This window comes from Chiloscyllium plagiosum, unplaced genomic scaffold (assembly GCF_037043375.1).
Source record: "Chiloscyllium plagiosum isolate Xiang-an unplaced genomic scaffold, Cpla_swu_hap1 HiC_scaffold_42, whole genome shotgun sequence".
Classification (NCBI taxonomy): domain Eukaryota; kingdom Metazoa; phylum Chordata; class Chondrichthyes; order Orectolobiformes; family Hemiscylliidae; genus Chiloscyllium; species Chiloscyllium plagiosum.
The window spans coordinates 7,374,847-7,396,553 of record NW_028270180.1 but is presented as its reverse complement, the minus strand read 5'-3'; the positions used below and the strand labels follow the sequence as shown (position 1 = coordinate 7,396,553).

The following is a 21,707-nucleotide window of genomic DNA, read 5'->3' as shown; positions in this document are numbered from 1 at the left end:
GGGAAGCTAGGGAAGTGATTGCTGGGCCCCTTGCTGAGATAATGTGTATCATTGATAGTCACAAATGAGGTGCTAGAACACTGGAGGTTCACTAATATGGTGCAACTGTTTAATAAGGGTGGTAAGAACAAGCCAGGGAACTACAGATCAGTGAGCCAGATGTCAGAGGTGGCTAGGTTGTTGGAGGGAATCCTGAGGGACAGGATGTACATTATTTGGAAAGGCAAGGACTGATTAGGGATAGTCAATATGGCTTTTGCATGGAAAATCATGTCTCACAATTTGATTGAGTTTTTTGAAGAAGTAACAAAGAGGAGTGTTGATGGTAGAGCGGTGGACGTGATCTATATGCACTTCAGTAAGACATTTGACAAGGTTCCCCATGGGAGACTGCTAGCAAGGTTAGATCTCATGGAATATAGGGAGAACTAGCCATTTGGATACAGAACTGGCTCAAAGGTAGAAGACAGAGGGTAGTGGTGGAGGGTTGTTTTTCAGACTGGAGGCCTGTAACCAGTGGAGTGCCACAAGGATCAGTGCTGGGTCCACTACTTTTCATCATTTATATAAATGATTTGGATGTGAGCATAAGAGGTATAGTTAATAAGTTTGCAGATGACACCAAAATTGGTAGTGAACAGCGAAGAAGGTTACCTCAGATTACAACAGGATCTTGATCAGATTGGCCAATGGGCTGAGAAGTGGCAGATTGAGCTTAATTCAGATAAGTGCGAGGTGCTGCATTTTGGGAAAGCAAATTCTAGCAGGACTTATACACTTAATGGTAAGGTCCTAGGGTGAGTTGCTGAACAAAGAGACCTTGGAGTACAGGTTCACAGCTCCCTGAAAGTGGAGTCGCAGGTAGATAGGATAGTGCAGGTGGTGCTTTCTTTTATTGGTCAGAGTATTAAGTACAGGAGTTGGGAGGTCATGTTGCGCCTGTACAAGACATTGGTTAGGCCACTTTTTGAATACTGCGTGCAATTCTGGTCTCCTTCCTATCAGAAGGATATTCTGAAAAGGTTCAGATAAGATTTACAAGGACGTTGCCAGGGTTGGAGGATCTGAGCTATAAGGAGAGGCTGGATAGGCTGGAGCTGTTTTCCCTGAGCATCGGAGGCTAAGGGGTGACCTTATAGAGGTTTATAAGTTCATGAGGGGCATGGATAGGATAAATAGACAAAGTTTTTTCCCTGGGGTGGGGGAGTCCAGAGGGCATAGGCTGCGGGTGAGAGGGGAAAGATATAAAAGAGACCTAAGTGGCAACTTTTTCACACAGAGAGTGGTACATGTATGGAATGATCTGCCAGAGGAAGTGGTGGAGGCTAATATGATTGCAACATTTAAAAAGGCATCTGATGGGTCTATGAATAAGAAGGGTTTGGAGGGATATGGCAGGTGAGACTAGATTGTGTTAGGATAACTGGCCTGTTTCTGTGCTGTACATCTCTATGACTCTGACACAAATGCTGTATCAAATCAGTTTAGCAACTCTTGGACACCACCTGCTGAAAACATATAATACTACACTATTCCCAGTTACTGAAGAGCTCTGAAACTCAAACCTCTTTACCAATAACAGTATCCAACATATCGAGATTCATATACCCTCAAAGAACAGTTTTTCATTTGAATTACCAATATCTCATTCTTCCCCCTGCAACCTCAAGAAGACCCAGCAATGATACAATCACATATCAACTGACAAATAACAGCAAATACATTTTTAAAAATATTTAGCTTGAGAAAGACAATTTTTTTTTAATGAAAGCAACTTCTTACTTCTGTAACATGTATCAATAGCTATTAGTTTTATGTACAACATTGGTTATGTCTGCTTTTCTCCTTTCCAAAACTTCCCTGGATGACCAAACCACAATCATTCAAAGAAAATTTGCTCAACAGTCTTGCAGCAAAACATCTGCTTAATCAAATTGGAAGAGGAGGAGGACAAAGAATCAAAAGAGAAGGAAACTCAGGAGGTGCAGTAGGAAAGACAATCGCAAATATTAACATGCAAGCTTGCTTTCAACTAATGGTTTTCAGTTTTACGAATGGACAATTATTTTAAATTAACTGACAGAAGACATTTGGAGTTGTACTCAGTAAAACAGCTAAACATTCCTTTAAAGGTGTAGTGACGAGCTTCTTTGTTCAGCCAACATTACACAGAGCAAGTGATCTTGTCTAATGAGCAGTTATTTTTCCTTATTTGTTCATGGAATGTTGGTGTCGCTATCAAGATCAGCATTTGCTACCCATCTTTATATGCTCATGAACCGATAGCTTGCTCGGCCATTTTTGAGGGCACAACCACATTGTTGTGTGTCTACAGTCACATCTAAGTCAGGCCAGGTAAGGACTTCAGTGTACAAGATGGGTATTAAGCAATAAATGATAGTTTACTAGTCACCATTACAGAGGCTAACTTTCAATTGCAGATTGTTAATAATTGAATCTACATTTCACAGCTGCAATGGTGGGAATTCAATCAATGTCCTTGAGGACCAGTTGGGTTCTCTAGTTATTAGGATAATGACAATATCACTATGCTACTATCATTAAAAGCTTACCATCATCATCTTTATTTTCCAAGGGAACGCTCCATGCAATTAGGTTTCTGGCCGCTCGTCCTTCTTGTGCAACTATCTTGCGAACTTTATCATGACTGTTGGATCTCTGGAATGAGGCCTAAAGATGAGAATTCAAATGGATTAAGACTGGTTGAAAATTAGTTACTTTCCCTTAACTGTTCTCCTGTCCAATGCTCAACATTTTCTGTCAAATTACATTTTGTTAACTTAAAATAGTGTTTTTACTTAAATTCTCCATTACATCAGTGATTTGACTTTTTACTAGGTTACAAGTTGAATGCTCATTCCTGCCATGGAAAACTTCGCAAAAAAAGCTTAAGCAGAAAACAAAAAAAATCATTACCTTCCAATTACACAGGAATTTTTTTATTCACATCATTAATATTTGTGATCAAGACTAGTACTTAAGTGTAGTACTGTGGAATACGTTTTTTAAAAAAGAGGTATTACCATTCATATGATGTCCTTATCTATCCTAACAACTGTTAAATCTACACTATCACTTGAAGGAGAGAATCCATTTGATGTACTAACTGACAATTTTCACTCATCATTCACCCAATTGCTGGGAATTTGCTACAGCAAAATGGTTGTGTTTGACAACAAAAGTAACAGAACTTCAAAGTAACTTAAGCATTTATTGTCTTTGTTGGACATCATGAGTATTATCTAAATTCCAGTCTCGCTCTTGATTGAAGTCCTTAGAATCAGCAATTTGCACAACAAAATCTCAATGTCTCTACAGTGACGTATCAATTAACCTCTACTGCAAATTTTTCTCACTCCGAAGATCAAGTTCCAGCAGTACCTAACACTCAGAATTCAACCATATCACTATCTATTGTATGGGAGTTCAAAGGATTTGCAGCAACAAGCTATCTACCACAAAGAGTCCTATAGCTGAGCCTCATCCTGTTCTTGCCTAACCTGCTCATAATTTACAAGGTCATTGAATAGTAATTAATGGAAACCCTGGTGGACATCTTTTCTCATCCAGGATAGTATAAACTGATTGTATCCATCTGCCTCAGTAAAAATTAGATGGGGTTAAGAGATCCAACCAATAACTTTTCTTTAATTCAGTTTTTAGAGCATGGAAATCACTGGCAAGGTCAACATTGATTGCACATTGAAGATGGTAGTTGGCTGCCCATTTGAATGACTTCCTAATTTTATCCTGACTACATTCGAATAAAAGCTATACAGTACAAATGCTGGAAATCTGAAACAAAGTTAACTCTGAGTTCTGAAATAAAACAGTCATACTGGACCAGCAAAGTTAACTTTGTTTCTCTCTTAACAGATGTTGCGAGACCTGCTGAGTTTCTCCAGCATTGTGTTTATTCCAGAATGGGTTCCTAGCCTCCTAGACATGGATGCAACCTCATTCTCTGTCTTTTAATACTGCAGCCCCAGGGACACAAAAACATTCATTAATCATTTGTTATATATAGATTCCATGAAACATTTGTGGTGAACTTATTACTGTCACTGCAACAGTATTTCTCTAAATTGCCAAACCCATATCATCCTCACAACATACCCCTAACCTTTCCACAATTTCTACCTTCCTCCCTCCCTTCCTTCTCAGAACACCCTCAAGACTCTTCCCTGCTAAACTCCCCTACCTCCTGTGAGGGATCCCCTCACCACCACCTCCCTGTCCCACGCAAACACCCTCTCTGTCTCCCTCCCATGCTAAATCCCCTCTCTTCACCAAAGACAAACTCCTTCTCCACACTAAAATAAAAGCAAAGTATTGTGGATGTGGGAGAACTGAAACAACAACCAAAAGTACTGGAGAATCTCAACAGGTCTAGCAGCATCTATAGAGACAGAAACAGAGTTAAAGTTTCTAAAGAAGCATTGTATTGGACTCGAAGCGTTAATTTTGTTTCTCTGTCCACAGTTGCTGCCAGCCAAGCTGAGTTTTTACATCACTGTCTTTATTCCCCTTTTCCCGGCCCAAGCTAGAATCATAGAATCCCTAACGTGAAGAAACAGGCCCTTCAACCTAGCAAATCCACACCCACCCTCAGAAGAGTATCCCGCCCAGACCCATTCCCCTATTACTCAACGTTTACCCCGGAGTAATGCACCTAACCTACACATTCCCAAACATTATGGGCAATTTAACATTTGCCAATTCACCTAATCTGTACAACTTTGATTTGTGGGAGGAAACCGGAACAGCCAGTGGAAACTCATGCAGGTACAGGGAGAATGTGCAGACTCACACAGACAGTCACCAGAGACTGGAATCGAACCCAGGTCCCTGGCACTGAGCGGCAGCAGCGATAACCACTGGATCACTGTGCTGCCCCAAGCAAACCTCCTCTCCCCTTCACTCCAATGCCAAAATCCCCTATTCCGCTCTTCAACCAAGCTAAAACCCCTCCTGCCCATCCCAGACCCCTCTCCTATCTTCTCCTCCCTCCCCCACGCAAAAAACCCCTCTGTCGCTGCCAAACACCCTCCTCATATTTACCGTTGTCAAAACTCCTCTCCCCAACCCATTGGAAACTGGAGGGCTAGGTAAGTGGGAGTGGAGGAATAAATAAAACATGCAAATGGAACCAGAACTAAAGAAAAATACTCTCAAAGTTTTTACAGACACTAATCTTGAGAAATATGGCCTAACCTAAGCCCACTCAAGTCTTCAGATAACATGTAACTGTCAGCCACAAAATAGCTCATTTATTGTAACTTCAAACTATTTTAACTGCAAGCTTTATCACCTGTTTCATACAGAGCAGGCAAATAACCTCTGGCAAGAATTATAACATACCCATCCAACAGAACACTAAATTATTACAACTCTTGCTCTGGATCTATATAAAGCTACAAACATTTAGAGATCTCCACATCAAAACGACAAATCTATTATCTGATGACTGTTTAATATTGGAAGAGAATGTTTGATCCTACACTATTCAGCCAAAAAAGTACGCACAGAAAAAAAGTAGAGCCTGCAAGTGGGTTCTTCAGCATTCTCTTCCATCGATATACTTCAGTCCTGTCATAAGCTACAGTTAAAAAAAACATGCTGTCTTTACCATTACTAAAATATACCGTGGTTAATGACATGATCATCTGACTGAAAACAAAAATAGATCCCTTTCCAATTCGCTTAGTTGTCCAATTACAACTGCTTCGTACTAATGATACAAACAGACGTTCTGGAAAGCTACACAGACAATGTGACCTTCAGCCCTGTGAGCATCTTGGGTAACTGCTCTGCAGATATGGTGATCACCAAAACAGTCACTGCAGAAGGGAATTATTCCAGCAATGTTCCTCTCTTTCAGAAATCATCCAATGATGGTAATATTCCTGAATAAACTATACTGAATTTTATCAAGGGTAATCACAAACAAATTTTACACTTTCTTGTACATATGGGCAATTGGTTAATTATTCTAACTCCCCAAGATGACTCAGTTGCATTCTCCTGTAATGTTAGAAACCAGTACAAATCAAAATTATAAAATAATACCAGGCCGGCTGCAAGACAGATTCTGATAGTCTATAAAAAAATGTTTAGAAGTTTGAATTCTGACTAAATTTTTTTGAAGTCAACAAGACAAAGAAAATTTATGAAGGTAACGTACAATTCTGCAGTAAAGGATTTGGTTCTTGGCTAATTTGTGAAGCCATTCCTCTAATAAAATATCAAAAAGAATGAGCTTAAAAAGCTTCATCATCAACTCACAAACTATCCTTCAGTACGAATTCACCATGCTGTAACAATATTGAACTCCAAGTGTTGTCAGAGCTTCAGAAGAATCCACAGAAAGGCAGCAATTCTGCTTGTCCACCAACATCTGACAAAAGATTTTGTTATTTTTCTGTATGGCAAATAGTGCAGTCATCTAAATGCGAAACTTTAGTTTGCTTTCGCTCCATGAATGCTGCCTGACCCACTGTGATCTCCAGCATTTTCCGTTTTCCGTGTTGAGGCAGTACCAGTTTACACAGTGGAACATCCAGGTCGAGAGAATAGCAGCTCAAAGCACTGTTTAAGGTTCATATTCAAGCTGGACTGATACAACAGAAGATCGAAAGACTTGTAGGCCACAGACAATTAGACAGACAGTACAGTTGACAAGCAAGAAGAGGCGCCCAAACCGTCAAAATTATGAAAAATAAACTAAAATGTAAAATTTTGTATATCCCAGAGGACAATAGAAAGAAATCTTCACTCTAATTTTCTATTTCTACACTATTTGTTTCCACCTGCTCGTTCTTCCTCCTAACAAAGTGAATCAGATTAATAATTGCTGCTATATTTAGTGATTTTAGTATTCTCCACCTGTTTCATCAGTTTTACAATCATTTACCCACCTCATCTCCCTCTATTATCTCATTGTTGGCTAACCTCTATCAATGTGTGTCAAAAGGCCAACCTTATGTATCACACCAGGTTAAGTTTTGATTTCATGCTAAGGTTATGCAGTTCCTGTGTTTTGCTCTAACTTTATCACCAGCTTTTATAAAGCACAACTCCATAAGAAACCAATCCTCAATAAATTAAATACCACTTCAGATACCTCATTGCAAAACAAACAATCCAATGAGGAGAAAGTGAGGACTTCAGATGCTGGAGATCAGAGCTTAAAAATGTGTTGCTGGAAAAGCGCAGCAGGTCAGGCAACATCAAAGGAACAGGAGAATCGACGTTTCAGGCATAAGCCCTTCTTCGGGAATGAGGAGGGTGTGCCAAGCAGGCTAAGATAAAAGGTAGGGAGGAGGCACTTGGGGGAGGGGCGTTGGGAATGCGATAGGTGGAAGAAGGTTAAGATGAGGGTGATAGGCCGGAGAAGGGGTGGGGATGGAGAGGTGGGGAAGAAGATTGCAGGTCAAGAAGGCGGTGCTGAGTCTGAGGGTTGGGACTGAGAAAAGGTGGGGGGAGGGTAAATGAGAAAGCTGGAGAAATCTGCATTCATCCCTTGTGGTTGGAGGGTTCCTAGGCGGAAGATGAGGCGCTCTTCCTCCAGGCATCGTGTTGCTATGGTCTGGCGATGGAGGAGGCCAAGGACCTGCATGTCCTTGGTGGAGTGGGAGGGGGAGTTAAAGTGTTCAGCCACGGGGCGGTTGGGTTGGTTGGTGCGGGTGTCCCAGAGGTGTTCTCTGAAACGTTCCGCAAGTAGGCGGCCTGTCTCCCCAATGTAGAGGAGGCCACATCGGGTGGAGCGGATGCAGTAAATGATGTGTGTGGAGGTGCAGGTGAATTTCTGACGGATATGGAAGGATCCCTTGGGGCCTTGGAGGGAAGTAAGGGGGGAGGTGTGGGCGCAAGTTTTGCATTTCTTGCGGTTGCAGGGGAAGGTGCCGGGAGTGGAGGTTGGGTTGGTGGGGGATGTGGATCTGACTAGGGAGTTGCAGAGGGAGTGGTCTTTCTGGAACGTTGATCGGAGTGGGGAGGGAAATATATCCTTGGTGGTGGGGTCTGTTTGGAGGTGGCAGAAATGACAAAGGAAGATACAATGTATCTGGAGGTTGGTGGGGTGCTAGGTGAGGACCAGTGGGGTTCTAACCTGGTGGCGATTGGAGGGGTGGGGTTCAAAGGCGGAGGAGCGGGAAGTGGAGGAGCTGCGGTGGAAAGCATCGTCAACCACATCTGAGGGGAAATTGCGATCTTTGAAGAAGGAGGCCATCTGGGTTGTTCGGTATTGGAATTGGTCCTTCTGGGAGCAGATGCGGCAGTCGGTTTATAATAAACGTCCGTGTTGACGGACTGACTCCCACAGCTACCTAGATTACACCTCCTCCCACCCTGCCCCCTGTAAAAACGCCATCCCATATTCCCAATTCCTTCGCCTTCGCCGCATCTGCTCCCAGAAGGACCAATTCCAATACCGAACAACCCAGATGGCCTCCTTCTTCAAAGACCGCAATTTCCCCTCAGACGTGGTTGACGATGCTTTCCACCGCATCTCCTCCAATTCCTGCTCCTCCTCCCTTGAACCCCGCCCCTCCAATCACCACCAGGACAGAGACGCACTGGTCCTCACCTACCACCCCACCAACCTCCATATACATCGTATCATCCTTCGTCATTTCCGCCACCTCCAAACAGACCCCACCACCAAGGATATATTTCCCTCCCCACCCCTATCAGCGTTCCAGAAAGACCACTCCCTCCGCGAGTCCCTAGTCAGATCCACACCCCCCACCAACCCAAACTCCACCTCCGGCACATTCCCCGGCAACCGCAAGAAATGCAAAACTTGCACCCACACCTCCCCCCTCACTTCCCTCCAAGGCCCCAAGGGATCCTTCCATATCCGTCAGAAATTCACCTGCACCTCCACACACATCATTTACTGCATCCGCTCCACCCGATGTGGCCTCCTCTACATTGGGGAGACAGGCCGCCTACTTGCGGAACGTTTCAGAGAACGCCTCTGGGACATCGGCACCAACCAATCCAACCGCCCCGTGGCTGAACACTTTAACTCCCCCTCCCACTCTGCCAAGGACATGCAGGTCCTTGGCCTCCTCCATCGCCAGACCATAGCTTGGAGGAAGAGCGTTTCATCTTCTGCTAGGAACCCTCCAACCACAAGGGATGAATGCAGATTTCTCCAGCTTTCTCATTTCCCTCCCCCCCACCTTTTCTCAGTCCCAACCCTCAGACTCAGCACCGCCTTCTTGACCTGCAATCTTCTTCCCCACCTCTCCGCCCCCACCCCCTCTCCGGCCTATCACCCTCACCTTAACCTCCTTCCACCTATCGTATTCCCAACACCCCTACCCCAAGTCCCTCCTCCCTACCTTTTATCTTAGCCTGCTTGGCACACCCTCCTCATTCCTGAAGAAGGGCTTATGCCCGAAACGTCGATTCTCCTGCTCCTTTGATGCTGCCTGACCTGCTGCGTTTTTCCAGCAACACCTCTTTAAACAATCCAATGAGTCAAGAGTGTGGTGCTGGAAAAGCACAGCAGGTCAGGCAGCATCTGAGAAGCAGGAGAATCAACATTTCAGACATAAGCCCTTCATCAGGTATGAGGCTCATTTTCCAGCACCAAACTCTGATGTCCAGCATCTGCAGTCCTCACTTTCTCCTAAACAATCCAATGACTCTGCCAATGTTATCAATGAACAAATTTTGACATTGATCTGCTGAGGAAGCTCCTTGAGCAAAACTTAAATACATCATTCCATCCTGTTCTCTATTATCTGTGGATCAGGAGCTTTTTTCACAGCAGACTTTTGCATTATTTATTTGTCAACTGCTAAGCAAATTAATTTTATTTAGGTTTGCAGTCAAACTGAGGGTTATCATTTTGCAAATGAGACACCAAACACTGCACATCAAGTACTGCACTGCACTCAACACCAAGGGCATTCCTTACTGCATTGTTTTTGCTTCATTTCACAAACCACCTTTCACGACTCTGGGATATCCCAAACTTTACTGCAGGCACGGGGATACATTTGAAGTGTAGTCACGGTGGTAAGATAGATAACATTAGTTTGCTCACAGCAAAGTTCCATGAACAACAATGCGATAATGAACATGTAGTCTGATTTAGTGACGTCTGTTTTTGGAGAACTGCAGACAACAACCTCTACTCTTCAGAAAATAGTATGAGCTAAAATTCTACACCACTTCCCTGCATTACTGGAATAATGCACTCAAGTGTTAACCTAGACTTTGCATTGATGCATCGGAGAAGGGACTTACCAGGCTAACGCTGCCATCGGAACCAGAGGTTTATCATATCAGGGGAGGTGGAGAATAGAATTAATGTCACTTGATCACAGGCTAATATTCTGGTGGAATGGATTTGAATTCCACCATGGCAGATGTTGAAATAAAATAGAAAGCTAGCCGAATGGCAATCATACAACCAACTTCAATTGTTGTAAATCCTCTTCTGGGTCATTAATGCCCTTTAGGGAAGGAAATCTGCCATCGTTATCTGATCTGGCCTAAGTGTGACTCTGGACCCATAATTATGTGGTTGACAGTTAACTGTCCTCTGGAACATTAGGTATGATAATAAAGCCTGGCCAAGTCTTGCAACATCCATATCCCATGAACAAATATTTAAAAATCTAAATCTCCTTTATTAGTCTGTGAGTCCTGACTGTAGACATCACCAGGTTACATAATGAAGGGTGTCTGAAAAGAATAATGGATGTACTGAACTGCAGAACCACCACATCTCAGAGAGATTATTAACATAACGTTGCATCTATCATAATACATTATTCAAATCACTTGTTGATAAGGGTACCTCCAAATAACATCTCATCTGAAAGTTAGTATCTGTAAGCAACACCCCCAGTACCATACTGGAGTATTACCTTAGACTGGAATTTCATTAAAATTCACACACAGGCACAGTGGAATTTAAACTTTCATTCCTGGATTACTGGTCCAGGCCTCATGATTACTGTCAGTCACATAATTACAGCCTATCAAACCTCTACCTAATGAACACTGCTGATGCATTCAATCATGTAGGTGACAACGTGCATTTTTACAACATAGTGAGATAATAAAATGATAAAAAGAACTTCACTAGGAAATAGCATAAATCTGAAACCCAACCAACAATACAGAAAACTTTCAATAGAATTTTTCACAGAGAGTCATACAGCCCTTCAGTCCAACTTGTCCGCACTGACCAGATATCCCAATCTGATAGAGTCACATGTGATCCAGCATGTGGCCCATATCCCACTGTAACCTTCCGACTCATATACCCTTCCAGATACCTTTTAAATGTTGTAATTGTATCTGTCTCCACCACTTTCTCTAGCAGCTCATTCCATTCATGCTTCACACTCTGCGTGAAAATATTACCCCTCAGCTCCTTTCAAATCTTTCGCTCTCACCCTCAACCAATATCCCTTAGTTTTAGACTCACCCACCCTAGAAAAAAAGACCTTGGCTATTCACCCTATCCATGCTCATGCTTTTATAAACCTCTATAAGGTCACCCCTCATCTTCCGACGCTCCAGAGAAAAAAGCCTCAGCCTATTCAGCCTCACCCAATAACCCAAACACTCCAGTTCTGGCAACATCCTTGTAAATCTTTTCTGCACCCTTTCAGGTTTAACAAAATCCTTCTGAAAGAAGGGTGGCCAGAATTATATGCAGTAATGTTGTGGTTCTGTTCGCCGAGCTGGAAGTTTTTGTTGCAAATGTTTCGTCCCCTGGCTAGGCGACATCATCAGTGCTTGGGAGCCTCCTGCGAAGCGCTTCTTTGATGTTTCCTCCGGTGTTTATAGTGGTCTGTCCCTGCCACTTCCGGTTGTCTAACCGGAAGCGGCAGGGACAGACCACTATAAACACTGTAGGAAACATCAAAGAAGCGCTTCGCAGGAGGCTCCCAAGCACTGATGGTGTCGCCGAGCCAGGGGACGAAACGTTTGCAACAAAAACTTCCAGCTCGGCGAACAGAACCACATCAACGAGCACCCGAGCTACAAATCTTCGCACAAACTTTATATGCAGTATTTTTTAAATGAGGAACAAAGAAACAAAAGCGGATTTTTCCATCAACCTATCCAGACAACTAATGCGTAATGGTGAAAGGTTTTGTCATCAAAATGATGCAAAAGGATTAGAGAATGGAAGTGTAAGAGAGACACAGATATGAGATTTGATCAATATCTGGATGAGGCTAGAGATACCATGTTGAGCAGAGCTATGGAGGCTTTGAAAAATACAATTAAATCTATGCTGATTGGGCAACTCAACTGGGCTATATTGGTGCGCATGGAATTGACCATCAATCTTCACCATGAAGATTGGAACTTGAAGACCAGTCACTTGATCAAAATACCAATGTAGAAGAACAGGTTACTCTGGATCTACAATACATCTCCTTAGATATAAAGCATGGACAAATTCAGCAAGATCTGAATAACATACAGGTTTTGGCAGACAAATGACAGGTAAATTCATTTCACACAAGAGCCAAGTAATGAGTAATGATTTTGACATTCAATGGCATTACCATCAGTGAATCTCTCACTTTCAACATCCTGGCATTTATCATTGACCAGAAACTGATGTGGGCGTGTCATACAAGAACCGCGGCTACAAGAACAGGTCAGAGGCCAGGAATTGCACAGCTAGTAACAGGCGTCCCAAAACCTGTCTACTGTCGAAAAGGAACAAGCCAGGAGTATAATGAAATAGTCGCCACTTTAATGAATGATGGCAGTTCCAAAACACTCAAGAAGTTTCACAGCCAAGACAAAACAGTCTGCTTGATTGGCTCCATAAATATTCATTCCTTCCACTGCACTTAGCACACAGTGCTCTATCTATTTACAAAATGCACTGCAAAAATTCTCTAAAGTTCCTTAGACAGCACCTTAGAAACCATGACCACTATAATCTAGAAGGAAAGGCAGCAGATACATAGAACACCAGCATGTTGCAAGTGCCTATCCAAGCCACCAACATAGAGTCAGAAAGTCAGATAGTAAGAAAACAGATCTTTTGGTCCAACCAGTCCAGGTCGACCATAATCCCAAATTAAATTACTCCCACCTGCCTTGCGTTTGGCCCATATCCTTATTCATGTACTTATCGAAGTGTCTTTCATTATCACCTGGAAGTTCATTCCACACACGAACCACTGTGTAAAAAAGATGCCTCATGTCTTTTTCAAATCTCTCGCCTCTCACGTTAAAAATGTGCCCCCGAGTCTTGAAATATCCTACTGCAGGGAAAAGACATCTGCCATTCACCTTCTCCATATCCCTCATGATTTTATAAACCTCTACAAGGTTCTCTCTCAATCTCCTACACTCCAGTGGAAAATTTCTCAGCCTACCCAGCCTATCCTTATAACTCAAATTCTCCATTCCTGGCAATATCCTGGTAAATCTTTTGAACCCTCTCCAGGTTAATAATATTCTTCCTATAACAGGGAGACCAGAACTGTACACAGTCCTCCAGAAAAGGCTTCACCAATGTCCTGTCTTAGCTCAACATTACATCCCAACTCCAATACTCAAAAGGTCTGAGCAATGAAGGCAAGTATGCGCAATGCCTTAACCACCCTGTGTTGCAAACTTTAAAGAATTATACCCCTCAACCCTTCAGTCTCTCTATTCTACATCACCACCCAAGGCCCCACTTTTAAGTGTATGTGTTGCTTTTGTTTGATTTTCTAAAAGCAGTTCACATTTATCAAATTAAATTCCATTGCCACTCTTGAGCCCATTGACCCAACTGATCAAGATCTCTTTGTAATCTTACAAAACTTTCTCTACTGTTCATAATACACCAATTTTGGTGTCATCCACAAACTTACTTACCATGCTTTCTATACAGGTCATTCTGCTATAAACCATGTTTCGTCAGTGCAAATTAGCGTTAATGCGACTGACAAATTGTGGATGTTATTTGGAAAACGTGAACTTTCTACTTAACAGGGCTAGCAATTTTCCATTAGCAATTTTTTTACAGTACAATTTACAATTGTGGTTTTCCATCACACTATTTTCTATAGCAAAAGTTGGAGAGGAACACAACTGTCTCGTTATAGCAGAACGACCTGTATTCTCATGTCTCCTATCGTTAAGCCAAATTTGTATCCAGTTGGCAAGCTCACCCTGAATCCCATATGATCTAGCTTAATTAATTAGTCTACCAGCCAAAACCTTGTCAAAGGCTTCACTAATGACTATTCACCAACCTGACTTATAAATATATCTCCAACCTTTCAGTGTTACTATATCAAAATCCTGGAAATTCCACTCCACAATGAGATTGTGGATTTGCCTACAGAGCATGGACTGCAGCATTTTAAGAAGGCAGCTCGCCATCAACTTCTCAGGAGAAACTGGGGATGTGCAATAAATACTGATCCAGCCAGTGACCTCCACATTCCTACGAATGAGCATCAAATAAAATGAAGCTAATCATCTGGCTATTGCCATACTGATATTTATGGGGCTTGCTATGCGTAAATTGACTATCACATTTGCTACATTATAACATGCCTTACACTTCAAAAATACTTTGCTGCTTCTTTGCAATGTTGTGAGATTAAAGAAGATGTTATTTACGTTTTTTTTATACCAAAGGTATTTCATTATTTACCATCAAGTTGTGCATTATCTGATAAAGACTGGTGATGATAACTCTACCTCCAAATTCTAGCCACCCATGCTTGGAGGAAGAACATCTCATCTTCCACCTTCGGACCCTCTAACCACATTGCATCAATGTCGATTTCACCAGTTTCCTGACCTCCCCTCCCTCCACCTTATCCCAGACCCAATCCTCCAAATCGACACTGCTCTCTTGAACTGTCCTACCTGTCCATCTTCCTTCCCACCTATCTGCTCCAACCTCTATTCTGACCTTTCACCATCACGCCCCACCTTCATCTACTGATTGCAATGCCAGTTACCTTACACCCCCCACATTCCTGATGAACAGCTTATGCTCGAAACGTCGACTCTCCTGCTCCTCGGATGCTACCTGACCAGCTGTGCTTTTCCAGCACCACACTTTTTCACTCTGATCTCCATCATCTGCAGACCTGACTTTCTCTTAGTTGATTATAACTCATCAACAACCTCAGGTTGCAAAGTGCCATACATATGGCTTGTTCAGAGGTGGAATTAACAGAAAATGACATGAAACATAGTGGTGATGGTGAATGAATATTTTTAGATTAGGGAACACTTCTGCAGGCCACCCAAAGTACAGTTTCCAGTCCAATGCTCTGTGCAAATTTAGAAACAATTCAGGTTTCTGTGTAGACAGTAACATTAAAAAAATTATGAAACTTGGTAAAACTTTAGCTACTGATTAGTATAATTCTAGGCTTCAATACAACATAAGCTAGATTAAATGAGTAGAAACACAACACAAATTTTTGGTGGACAGATGAAGAGGGACAGCCAATACAGAAAAGTAGTATGCAAGAAATGGCACAATTGTGAAAAGTATCAATGACCAAAGAGATGCATACATCTTTAAATGTGACACAGCAATTGGTAAATTGAAAACAAGATCAGTTACTTGGAGTTATAAACAGGGGAAATGAACATGAAGAAACCAATCTTGGATTTTCAACATCACTGGTGAGATTTTAACTGGAATATTTTGGAGACAACACTGCAGGGACGATGACCAAAACATTATCAAGGGTAAAGACTTTCAATTGAGAAACTGGAAAAATTAGGAATGTTTTCTTGGGAATGGATGAATTTACGTGGCCTAATAGCAGTTTTCAAGATGATAAAATATTCTAATACAGTAAGCAAAGACTAATTACTACTGCAAGAAAGTAGGTCTAAAACCATGTTTTAATATAATTGACAAGTGAACTAAAGTGGAGAAGATTAAAAATCACAACACCAGGTTACATACCAACAGTTTTATTTGAAAGTACAAACTTTCACAGCACTGCTCCTTCGTCAGGTATCTAGTGGGGCAGGATACAGGGGACACAGAATTTAAAAGTAAAAAAGATCAAAAAGTCATACAACTGATGCAATGTACCAAATCTAGATGGCTGTAAAGTCTTTAATCACTTAAGAGACTCCAGGTTGGGATACAGACAGAGCTTAACCTCGCACCTTTACTGCATTATCTGAGCTGAGATAACACTTAATATACTGATAAAATCTTAAGTTATCTCAGGGCAGTTGACGTGAAAGAAATTCTGAGAGTTACATACTAATCAATCAAAACCTGCATCCTTACTCTTAGTGATTAAAGACTTAACAGCCATCTAAGTTTGTCTAATACATTGCATCAGTTGTATGACACCTTGATCTTTTACTTAGAAATACTGTGCCCTATGTATTCTGCCCACTAGCTACCTGTTGAAGGAGAAGCACTCCAAAAGCCCGTGCTTTCAAATAAACCTGTTGGACTATTACCTGGTATTGAGAGATTTTTCAACTTTGTCCACCCGAGTCCAACATCGGCACCTCCACATCAAGTGAAGAGGAGATCTGTTGGGAGCTGAAGGGGGTTAGCTGCTAATGTGGTGAAAGTTGATAAAATAAACATTCGCCTTTTGAAATGATGAGAATGGGGAACTATAGGGCTAAGAATAAAATAGTAGGAACATGTAGTGATGTTCTCCCAACGATGCAGCATAGGTACGATGGGCTGAATGGTCTCTTTTGAGCTATTTGCTAATTAACGTGTTCAAGGTCGATATTATACATGATTAGATTAGATTACTTACAGTGTGGAAACAGGCCCTTCGGCCCAACAAGTCCACACTGACCCGCCGAAGCGCAACCCACCCATACCCCTACATTTACCCCTTTAACCTAACACTACAGGCAATTTTAGCGTGGCCAATTCACCTGACCCGCACATCTTTGTGACTGTGGGAGGAAACCGGAGCACCCGGAGGAAACCCACGCAGACACGGGGAGAATGTGCAAACTCCACACAGTCAGTCGCCTGAGTCGGGAAGCAGGTGAGACCTATGGTTTCTCTGAGGAGAAAGTGAGGACTGCAGATGCTGGAGATCAGAGCTGAAAATGTGTTGCTGGAAAAGCGCAGCAGGTGAGACCTATGGTTTCTCTGAGGAGAAAGTGAGGACTGCAGATGCTGGAGATCAGAGCTGAAAATGTGTTGCTGGAAAAGCGCAGCAGGTCAGGCAGCATCCAGGGAACAGGAGAATCGACGTTTCGGGCATAAGCCCTTCTTCAGGAATGAGGAGGGTGTGCCATGCAGGCTGAGATAAAAGGTAGGGAGGAGGGACTTGGGGGAGGGGCGTTGGAAATGCGATAGGTTCCTGAAGAAGGGCTTATGCCCGAAACGTCGATTCTCCTGTTCCTTGTATGGTTTCTCTGAGTCTACTCATCTGGTAGAATGAGACTAGATGGACATACATGTCTTTTTTGTTGGGGGGCATTCCTATTGTTTCTCCGCGAAAGGGTGGATTCAGCAGAAAGGGTGATGAGTAGTAAGCATCAGCATTGATTCCCACGGTCACCGAGACGGAGGAGGGTCGCCGATCCGGCAAAAGTACAGCAACGCAACGGTACCCCTCGCCCCTTCCATCCCTCCTCCCCTCCCCCCCGCACCTTGGAACTGCCGCTCCCTGCCGGGCTCTTGCCTTTGCCCCCGTACGAGGATCCCGAGCTGCCGCTGCCCGATCGTTCCCGCTCGTCGCCGGCAGGCCCCATCTTTGGCCCCGGCCTGTCCCGGGACTCGACGCCGGCTCCAGGCTGCCGTTGCCCGCTCCGCTCGCGACTATCGCCGCCGCCCAAAAAGGCCGGCGCAAACTCCCTTCGCCTGCTCCTCGACTCTTTGGACATTTCCCCCTCCCCTGCCTCCCCGCTTTCAAATAGATCACATCGATTTCTTTTTATTGATGGGTATTAAATTTTTTGCGGTGGGAACGAACGTTCCTCGGCGGAGACAGAGAAAACCGCCTCGGTCGATAACAACAGAATAGCGGGCGCCTCACTGACAGGAGCGCAACCAAGCTGCACCGGAAGTGCTATCTCTCTCTAATCGACAGCGACATAAACCAATAATATTTTAGAATGCGGAGCATAACCCCTGCTTATCTCTGAAGACGTGTCCCGCCCACTGCCATCGGGCGGGGCTTAAGGCGCGCAGCAAGTTCGGTTGCAGCGTTGCGGGATGGTAATGCCCCTAGCGGCTGAATCTGCTCTCTGATTGGTCGTGGCGGGCACGCCTTCCCGTCAGCCGCCAGGGAACTCTCATTCGAACTGGAGGCGGGAAAAGGATGAGGTGGAGCGAGATGATAAGGTGCGAAGTGTAGAAACCATAGCGTGTCAATAGCTTTTCTTTTCCAAGGGCAAATTCACAATGCAACAATAAAATAAAGAAAAGACACAACCACCTGATAAAGGAGCAGCGCTCCAAAAGCTCGTGCTTCCAAATAAATCTGTTGGACTATAACCTGGTGTTGTGTGATTTTTCACTTAAAACAAAAAACTCCAAATGATGAAGCTCTGAAACAGAAATCACTGCAGAAACTCAGCAGGTCTTGCAACATCTGTGGAGAGAGAACAAGAGTTACTGTTTCAAGTCCAGTGACCCTTTTTTCAGAACAGAAGTTGAAGCTTAATATCGTTTTCTCTGCACAGATGCTGTCAGACGTGTCAAGTTTCTCGAGCAATTTCTGTCTTTGTGTCAATAACCTTTCCTCACAAGGGCAAAACAACACTGGAGCAATAAAATAAAACAAAGTACTGCAGATGCTAGAAATCTAAAACATAAACATTCTTTAAGATGTGTAAAGCCCAGAATTGTACACAATATTCAAGGCCCATCTTTTAACCATGGAATGCACCACACCAGGGTGAAATGGAGGCATTATTTCCATGTAAAAGTTATCATTATCAAGACTATATTTCAGCACATCATGCTTTGTAGCTACTAGTACGCATATAAACTTTGCTGTTGTGCAGATATTAATCATAGAATCCCCACAGTGTAGAAACAGGCCCTCGGGCCCAACAAGTACACACCGACCCTCCAAAGAGTAACCCACCCAAACCCATTCCCTTATCTTATTATCCCATATTTACCCCTGACTAATATACCTAACCTACACATTTCTGAACACTATGGGCAATTTATCATAGCCAATTCACCCAACCTGCACATCAATTAGATTAGATTCCCTACAGTGTGGAAACAGACCATTCAGCCCATAAACTCAACATCGACCCTCTGAAGAGTAAATCACCCAAACATATTCTCCTACCCTACATTTACCCCTGACTAATGCACCTAATACTATGGGAAATTTAGCATGGCCAATTCACCTGATGTGCACATCTTTGGACTGTAGGAAACTGGAGTACCCGGAGGAAACCACGCAGACATAGGGAGAATGTGCAAACTCCACAGAGTCACACGAGGTGGGAATCAAACCTGGGTCCCTGGTGCTGTAAGGTAGCAGTGCTAACCACTGAGCCACCATGCCGCTCCTATGATACTGACAAATATTTTTTAGATTGATTTGAGGGCTATTGATGCTATTTTTAGGGAGCATAGATTTAAAGTGATTCGTAGAAACATTAGAGGAGCGATGAGGAAATATTTTTCAAGCAGCGAGCAATAGGGTACTAGAAAGGGTAATAGAAGCAGAAACTCTCAACCTATTTAAAAGCTCTCTGCACATGCACCTCAAACTACATAGTCTGTAGTGCTATAGATGATTGCAGGAAAGTGGCTGTGAGCTGAACAGACATGATGGACCAAGTAGTCTCTTTCTGTGCCATAATTGTTCTATGTTAAACATCTTCAATACTTCCAAATTGGTTAAAATTTATAGGTTATATCAATAAATTGAATGATGAATGAAATAAAAGTGTTGCAATCTAGAAATTGTTGAAACACAACCACTGATTTTTGTTTTTAACTTCTTTATAGAGTCATAAAGTCATACAGCACGGAAACATTTCGTCCAACTCACCCACGCCGATCTGACCTAGTCCCATTTGCCAGCATTTGGCCTATATCCTTCTAAACCCTTCCTATTTATATACTCATCAGACTCCTTTTAAATATTGTAGTTGTACATGCCTTTATCACTTCTTATGGCAGCTTGTACCATACATACACCACTCTTTGCATGAAAAGTTGCCCTTCAGATCCTTTTAAATCTTTCCCTTCTCACCTTAAACCTTTGTCCTTCAGTTTTGGACTCCCGCACTATAGGAAGATGACCTTGGCTATTCACCATATCCATGACCCTCATGATTTTATAAACTGTCATCCAGTCACTCGTCAGACTCTGATGCTTCAGGAAGAAAAGCCCTAGCCTATTCAGCCTCTCCCTATAGCCCAAACCTTCCCATTCTAGTTACATCCTTGTAAATCTTTACTTTATTCAACATTGATGATGTGGATTTCTCAATGCAATAAACTGTGTTAAAGTACTAATGGTGGATGTAGCCCACAAATAAACATAGATAAACAAACACACAACACAGAAAAGGGCATAAAAATAGTACAAAGCTTTGGCAGGTCTGCTTTTTCTTGCTCCTACCAAAGACTTGTAAGGAACATGTTTGAATTATGTTCTCAGAGTTGAACTTCAAATGGTTGCAATGTGGATTCAATGTTTACAAAAGGCCTGGTCACAGCTGAAAAAAAAAACAAAATTAATTAAGACTACAATTATAACATAAGTATTTTAAATTTCTCACCAATAATATGACAACTAACATTGGGAGTTAACTCAAAAATAACTTGTTAGTGGGACATAAATTATACAGTTAACTATCTGCTTCTCTCCTGTGAAGGGCCCTTTCTGTAAAGAAATTTGGAAGTCAAGTGAGTGAAAATTGAAATAAAGCTAGTTCAGTATCCATACCTCATTAATTTCAACATTGTCCAAACATTTATACATTTGTTAGAAATGAATGATATTGAAGGAGATGATGTCTTCATATACATGTATGATCCAGGTTGAATAGTACATTTAGATTTTATTGTTATGTGTACTCAAGTACAGAAGTACAGGAATATGGCGAAAAATGTATAATGTTGCCACGCACAGTGCCAGCTTAGGTACAAAGGTAGCTAGGTACAAAAAACGTAAGTACAAAGTAGTAAGAGAACAGAGTTAAAAAGTTGGCATTACCTTCATAGAATAAGTTGAAAATACAAGAAATAAAATACTAGTTAATACTAAAGTCCTAAACCAGACAAATAAAGGAATTAAGATCTCAGCTTCCTGTACTCGACCCCACTGCTGCAGATATCGGTGGACCTCCCTCACTGCTCACTCTGCTTGTATTGGGCTGCAATGCCATCGTTGCTGCTGAAGCTGCTGCCTCCCCAACCTCACCGTGGTGCCTCCACAACATGCCTTGCAGGACCCACTTGCATGCCGAAACACCGCCATGACCTGCCGAGAGACATATGCTGTTGTGAGACCGGGCTGAGACACCATCATGTGCTATCAACAGACCGGGCCAGACACCACCACAGGGGCCACTGAGGCTGGGAAGAAACACCAAGAGAGAAAGATTAGAAAAGAGAAAGGAACGAGAGAGCAGATGAGCTCCTGATGAAATGTCCTACTCAGACACCATCTTTCTTTTCAGTACAGGGTATTATTGAGGGTTTGACACACGTTTCTTCAATTCCACTTTGTTTTTTTAAG

The 21,707-nt window shown here is 42.6% G+C and overlaps 1 protein-coding gene across 6 annotated transcripts in view; it reads right to left on the bottom strand.

The window, feature by feature from the left end:
* scaper (S-phase cyclin A-associated protein in the ER) overlaps positions 1-18,051 on the bottom strand; it is a 316,829-nt gene extending 298,778 nt beyond the window's left edge. For 2 of the 6 annotated variants that reach the window (XM_087982090.1, XM_087982091.1), the window contains exons 1-2: positions 17,638-18,051; positions 2,574-2,691 (exon numbers count right to left, since the gene is read on the bottom strand). In XM_087982090.1, the coding sequence (XP_087838216.1) occupies positions 2,574-2,691; positions 17,638-17,871 (352 nt within the window). In that variant the 5' untranslated portion in view covers positions 17,872-18,051. The remainder of the gene's footprint in view (positions 1-2,573; positions 2,692-17,637) is intronic. The other 4 variants (XM_087982088.1, XM_087982089.1, XM_043680384.2 and 1 more) reach the window with 4 other exon arrangements.
* Positions 18,052-21,707: the final 3,656 nt, after the last annotated feature.